The sequence below is a fragment of the Lactuca sativa genome, chromosome 8 (genome assembly GCF_002870075.4).
Source record: "Lactuca sativa cultivar Salinas chromosome 8, Lsat_Salinas_v11, whole genome shotgun sequence".
NCBI classification, from domain to species: Eukaryota; Viridiplantae; Streptophyta; class Magnoliopsida; order Asterales; family Asteraceae; genus Lactuca; species Lactuca sativa.
Genome location: NC_056630.2, coordinates 66,507,498 through 66,514,887, shown reverse-complemented (window position 1 = coordinate 66,514,887; position 7,390 = coordinate 66,507,498). Strand labels below are relative to the sequence as shown.

General features: G+C 30.1%; 1 protein-coding gene across 1 annotated transcript; it reads right to left on the bottom strand.

Annotated features, from left to right (window-relative positions):
* LOC111886706 (pectinesterase) lies at positions 1-3,904 on the bottom strand. Its single transcript, XM_023882948.3, has 2 exons — positions 2,929-3,904; positions 1-942 (listed from the first exon to the last, which is right to left on the bottom strand). Exons 1-2 carry the CDS (start codon positions 3,842-3,844, stop codon positions 251-253), a joined length of 1,608 nt encoding a protein of 535 aa, XP_023738716.1. The 5' UTR covers positions 3,845-3,904; the 3' UTR covers positions 1-250.
* Positions 3,905-7,390: the final 3,486 nt, after the last annotated feature.

Genomic DNA, 7,390 nt, shown 5'->3' with positions numbered 1-7,390 from the left:
TTGTATTGATAGCAAAATGTACTTTGATTTCATATATTCAATGCTACAGCATAATCCATTTTCAAAATATACAAACTAGTACCAAACAAACTACAAGTAATTGACTTTTCACCCTCTATTTAGGCATTTATTACAAGTCCTTATCTTAAACATCAAGCACCAATTATCTCCCCTACATTCCTATAACTTTGAAAATGACACAACCAGTTTTTAACTTTAACCTATCAATCATTTATAGTTTTGTACACCTTCATAACCCTGCTGTATACGGCATTCCAGTCCCCGGAATCCATGAACCACCATCCAAGAAATCCCCAACCGTAAACTGCGTTGCCTCACTTGCGCTTGTGATAACATGATATCCCGGCCACTTCACTCTACCACCAGTTCCGGCACCACCCCCGGTGTTCATATATTCACCGTAGTACAGTGTACTCAAAGCAAAACTACCACTCCACGGCAGCCAACCGGCGGAGTTTATTATACTATCAAGAGAACACTTCATGAACACTGTTCTTGAGTACTGCTTCCATGGTCGACCAAGAAACGTTTTGACCGAACCCCCTGAGCCCTTTAAATCCGAAGCCGCTGTGACAACCGAATTGTGGATAATGATCCCAGTATTTTCATTTCGATCAGTTCGCGCTTGAGCTGTGATTGTGTTCGTTTGACCACCCATCGGCTTTCGTACGTAGATATTGCAGCTTTGGAGAACCGCAGCTGCGTTTCCGAATATGAAATCTTGTGTCCCGTATACATCGCAGTTGCGGAAGAACTGTCGTCCGGAGTATACGTATAGAGTGTCTTGGTAGCCTTTGAAAGCACATCCGTATAAGACTGATAGGTCTGACCCAGAGCGAAAAGCAACAGCTTGGTGTTTTGCGGGTCCGGCGGTGTTCTCAAACGTCATGTCTCTAGCAATGAACCCACTTCCAGAAACCGCTGGTTGACGTATCACATAGAAGAAGTCATGAAGTTTTCAGAAGAGATAATATAAAGAAAAGAAAACTTTATTTAAATGAAACTTATTGATATGGTGTTGTGTTTCGATTGAGTCTAAGTTATTGACTTAGGTTTAGAAAAATAACTTTCAAAAGTTAATATCCAAAGGATCCTACTAATTAAACATCGGAACTTTTTTATTTAAACTAAAATCTAAACACTCTGTATTTATAAATAAATTTTGGAAAAACTGGGGGCTTTCAAAGACTCATCATCAATTTTTTTGCAAAATTCAAAAGATAAAAGCTATAGCTTCGTTCAAAAAAATATTCGAAAGAGCGTTGACAAAGATGTCATTAATATTGCATGGAGTGGATATATGTTCCTATTGTTTCATAAATCGAAGCATTGAAGTAACTAATAAACTATAATATCGGAAAGACATCTAGAACTACTTGACATTTAAGTTTGCGTGTGTGTTCAATTATTAAATTAATTAATAATTAAGATAAGATCGACATTATATTTGTATCAATGATATTTGACTATTCTTTAAAAGTTATTGAAACAGTTTTTTGCAAACTATTGGAAATATGATATGATATTAGATAAAATATAACAACCTTATGAATCAAAACAAAATTATATGTAAGGATGACAGTGAACCTTTATGAAAGACATCGACACGACATAGGGGTTACTATTTTGATTAAAAAATCATGATGATAGTTGCCAAGAATATTTCACGTTTTTGTATAAAAATGAAATTTATCCATTTCATATCAACTTTAATATTACTTTTATGAAATGAATATAAATTTGCATGGATTTGTATTCAGTTTAGGTAACACTGTCCATATATATATATATATATATATATATATATATATATATATATATATATATATATATATATATATATATATATATATATATAAAGTGTGAATATGACTATAATTAATCCACCTTCGGGGATCTCTATTATTCCAAAGTCGTGATATATATTATTTGATTAAACATAAATTAATTAAAAAAGAAAAATAGATATGTGAAAAACAATAAGTAACGTACTCGATGAATAAACAAAATTAATCGATGTTCGTGTGTTTACGGTCGCTATCGATGATAAGTTATTCGTTTTATTCTTATATAATATAAGCGTATTTACGTCAGATACAAAGTGACATAGAACAAATTAAGTACAATGAAAAGAAAGAAAATGTTTTGGATAATACGTCTAATTATAAATATAAGTATATGATTGATATGTTTTTGTCCATTTAATATATAATCTTAAAACATATAGAACGGAAATTATTTTATAGCTTATTACTATTAAAATAAGTTTTTGTTAAGGTTAATTTGGAATTGAAAGCAATTTTTCTGTTCTTTTTGGTATTTCTTCTATTATGTAACGATATGTTATCTCGTCTCAATATCATGTGATTTTCATTTGATCCTTTTAATTATATTATAAATTTTAAAACGTTATTCTATTTGACTAATTAATCAACTTTATTAAATTTACAAAATATAAATGAACAATTTTTATATACTCGAACAATATCAAACAGGACAAATGTTATAAAAAAGAGTTTAGATGGGGGTCTACAAAATATTTTAAATTAATAAGTATGGATAAATATACAATTGTAAATTAAAATAATTTTTTGAAAAAAAGTTACATAGAAAATTATATTTAAATATAGATTTATAAAAACTAAGTTATTAAAAATCCTATGTGGAAAAAAATCTTTACTATGTGATGCTCTTATGTTATGCATGGTATGGGTTGATGCATGTTTCTTTTCCTTTAGTCCATATGCTATGGTATTAAAGTCTTTCTAAATGGAATATAGAAAATTAACTACTAAATGACATGCAAAAAAATTATACCATGAGAATGATGTTTAGTTGAAAAACTCGTTAATAATTATATATGATGTGGTCAAAAAAAAAAAAAAAATACGCCACAAGTTAACTCACCAAAGCTTGCTGAACGGAAAGTTGTGGAACCATCTTGCACATTTTTGTTGCCCGTAACAACCGTAGAACCCATGCCATCTCCAATGAACATCAAATTGCGCATTGTCTTCTTGATCTCTACATTCTCCTTGTACACACCAGCTTTCACGTGTATTACAAACCTTGAGTTTCCACTCCGAAGTTTAGGCACAGCAGCAATGGCCTCGGATATGGTCTTGTAGTTCCCAGAGCCATCTTGGGCAACCACAATATCAGCAGAGGTGCCACCCGAGGGTGTTGCAAGAAGCTTTCTATCTCTTTTTGACAACCATTTTGGGAAATCATTCGTTGTCATGAGTCTTCTCCCTTTTAGTTGTTTAGAAAAAGTTACATGTGATAGAGTTATGGCTTTGTTTATTGCAAGAGAGTTGCTAAGGTATTTTGAGAAGCCACTTAAAGAAGATTGAAATGTTTGAAGATGCGAAGACAAGTTGAAGTCAAGAAAACCATTTTGACATGTTTCATGATTGGTAGAGGCAGAGCTAAGCCACGTTAGGATATCGTGACTATTGGTAGAACCAAGAGAACGGTTTAGTTGATAAACAGAGTCTTCATATAACTCCAAACAGTCAGCCCAAGCCGACTTAGCCCTTGGTTCAAAGGAACTCAAGTCCATAGCCAAAACAAGCTTATGTGCATGCTCGGCTTGAGCCAAAGTAGACATAAGGGTGGCTTCACGAACCACTAATGGGGTTTCTTTACTACTACTCTTTCCAATTAAGGAAGTGCAAATTTCGGGATGAGGGGTTTGACTGCACAATGAAAAGGTGGTGGTAGGAGTAGCACCATGAACAACTCCAAAAGGAGTGAACACGGTTAGAATATGAAGAAAAGTGATGAACCCGAAAGCAAAGTAAGAGTTGATGATTTTAGCCATTTTTTAGTAGCTATTAAACTTGTTAAAAAACTGTTTTAAGGTATGGAAGTTAACAAAAGAGAGGGTTTCTTTATATAGGCTACAAATATCGCACTCAATGCCATGGGCCATGCATGATGCTTGCGCATATAAAGAATCTATGGACTAAAGGCATGCAGCTTTCTACCTAATCAATTTTCAAGTATCTAATTGCCCTTTTGTGACAAATTTTTAGCTCTATCTAGATAATATCTAATTAACTTTTTGACATTAAACTCTTAACCATTTATTAATAATTCTCCTACTTATAACTCGAGAAGACTATGGTAAAAACCTTTCCTTTTGTCTACGCCTTTGCAACTCATCTAGCAGCCAGTGTTTGACTTCTATGAAACCATTGTAAGCGACTTTGCCTGCACTTAAAACCAATTGGAAAAGGTTGGCTCAATATTCCATTATCCAACAAGAAAACAACAATTATTTGTAGTTGCAAACAAGCGTTGCTTTGCTTTCTTTACTACATACACACAATTTTATATATATATATATATATATATATATATATATATATATATATATATATATATATATATATATATATATATATATATATATATATATATATATCAAGTAAGAAATTTTTTTTTTCGACTTATTTTTTTGGCAAACAAAACAAATCCTTCTTAATAAATGAAGGTTTTTTTGTCACATGTCAATCTCTCATGAGTTTTGACACTTATCATTTTGTGGTATTTTTGAAGTAAATATTATCTATTTGTCAATTTTTGGTTTGTTACAATTTTTAAAATTAAAGTCATATACTTATATATGTAAAGTATTAAATATCATATATATGATATTAAATTGCAATAAATACGTTTATTTCATTTTTATTTTAAAATTGTACATTAAAAAATATTTTCTATTTACACTTTAATTTAATGTTTAATTTTTTTTAAATCAACCCGTGTAATACCCGGGTCTCACATCTAGTGAATAATAATAAGATTCAACAAAAAAATTCCCGAAAAACATTTCGATTATTCATTTTTACGATGATTTTATTGATATTCATTAAAGTTGTCATAAGTTTGAACTTTTTTTCTTAATTTACTTAAAAATGAATCATGAAAATCTTTTTTTCGAAATTGTTTCTTATGAATCATGTTATTTTTGAATCATATAATGATTCATTTAGTTTATTTGATAAAAAACTATGTATATAAAAATTTTCTTACTTTCCTATCAAAAAATTTCTTTTTATTTGGTCTTATTCTCTCTCTCTCTCTCTCTCTCTCTGTATATATATATATATATATATATATATATATATATATATATATATATATATATATATATATATATATATATATATATATATATATATATTAAGAAAATAAATTTTTATATTAAAAATAAAAATGTATTATTTGCATGGTTTTTTTAGGAAAACCACAAAATAAATAATTAAATTAATTATACAAATTTAATATCATTGTGATTCTAAATAAAAATTTTGATCGAGGGGGATTAAAGAAAATTCTAGCTACCGCTTTAAGATTCAAGAAAGTTAACATGATAATCGTTAGGTTTTACATATTTAAGGTTTTGATAATTAATGAGATTTATGTGTGCACCTATGGATGAACTCGTGAAAGGGTCCATTGCAGATAAACTTTTTGTGTCCTTTACAGGCATTAGGTGAACCATACATACACTAATTCTTGTCAAGCTCCTATTATGCCACTTGGTCAAGTGTAAGTACAGTCAGGTGTCCATGTCAACATCCTCTTCGTATATAGGTGTCTTAAATCTGCTGGTCCATTTGTCTAGCCTTTAAGTGATCAAAGAAAGATATCGATCGTTTCTTCTTCCTTCTTTGTTTCTTGAGTTTCATTTACGTCTTTTTAAAGATTAAATAAACTCATAAAAACTTATCAATAAATGCGGCAATTTAAAAAAAAAAAAAAGCTAAAACATAAAATAGATAAAGTAACGTCGTAAATGGTCTTATCTTTTCCTATATTATAGCTAAAATGGATATAGTAACGTCAACTCGTTTAATCGAAGTAACTGTTTTTCGTGTAAGGATTTAGAAAGTGACTCCCGAACAAATCGCGCACAAATGGTTCAAAGTGAGCACGGAAGTGCAAACCAAAGGCTTTTTACTGATTTGGCAAGCCTATCATAAAAACGAGTGGAATTAAATTCTTTATTTGTGACCATCTAAAGAAATTACGATAACTACATTTCATTTGAGTGGATTTATATGTTAGTATGTTGCAATCTTGAATATTTCGAGGCCTTTAAGGAGATCTGCCCTACGAATCTTTGTTCTTTTAGCCAAACATATGGTCCAAGGTATACCCATATATAGGTGCTTAAACAAGTTTTTCTGGTAATAAACTCCTTAAAATGGCAACTGATGTATACATTCAATGGGAGGGAAAGAAAAAGACCGTGCACGTGGTTACATAAACAAAAGAATTCAATGTGAGAGATGTCTAACATTTTTATTAAAAATGATCTTTGAAATTAATCTCAATAAATAGGGATAAGCGATCCAAACCAAATATTCCAACAGAACCGACACAGAACCAATTACATACAAAGGTCAGGTATCCGGTTTTTGTATAACTTTTCGGGATTCGGTACTTTTAGGTTCAAATTTTTAAGATCTCGATTTTGTTCTTAAGATATTACGATTTTAAGATCTTAAAAGCCAACAACGATCCCGATCTTAATACGATCTATATGAAGCAAGATCTATAGTGAGATCTTAGGAACTCGACTAAGATCTTAAGATCTTAATACAATCCGATCCCACATATTTATTTTATTATATAATCAAATATGAAAAAATTGTATATTCAACTTGAAATCGAACATCTTAGGTTGCAAAAAACATCATAGAGCATCATCACTTTATCAATTCATCACGTATTACGCATGTTACACTCATGATATTTTACTTATGATCTTAATCCTTTAATTATAGATCATAATGATATTGTTCCTTTTTATAATTGAGATGTTTTATTCCTAATTTTTACGGTTTGCAGCAACAAAAAATATATTATGTTTAAAAAACTTAAAGTTGGCTCCATATTAACGTCTTAATCGACATCGACTAATAATATATATTGTACATCTAAGACCTTACAAATAAATTTGAATATGAGTTCATTTTGGTAGGATATGTCAATCCTGATTCAATATTACGATCACGATTTTGGAAAACAATAAAACAATATTATGTAGGATTCTATCTTGACAATCTTAAGTACCCGGTATTTATATGAAATATATAAACCCGGACCAATTAACATAAGCCATTTAGTTTATCCTTGATCTCCAAGTCATATACCTTCAATTTCATATCCAAGATCACTCTCTAAGTAATTATCTTAAACCTTTATGTTATTCTTGATTTTTGTAAAGATTATATCAATTATTTATAAACTAAAACAAGATTACCGTATCAAACTAATAGAATTAGACTATTCTTAATATCTACTTATTTTTACATATTACCCACCCAACCCACTCATTGTCCCATTTTATCAT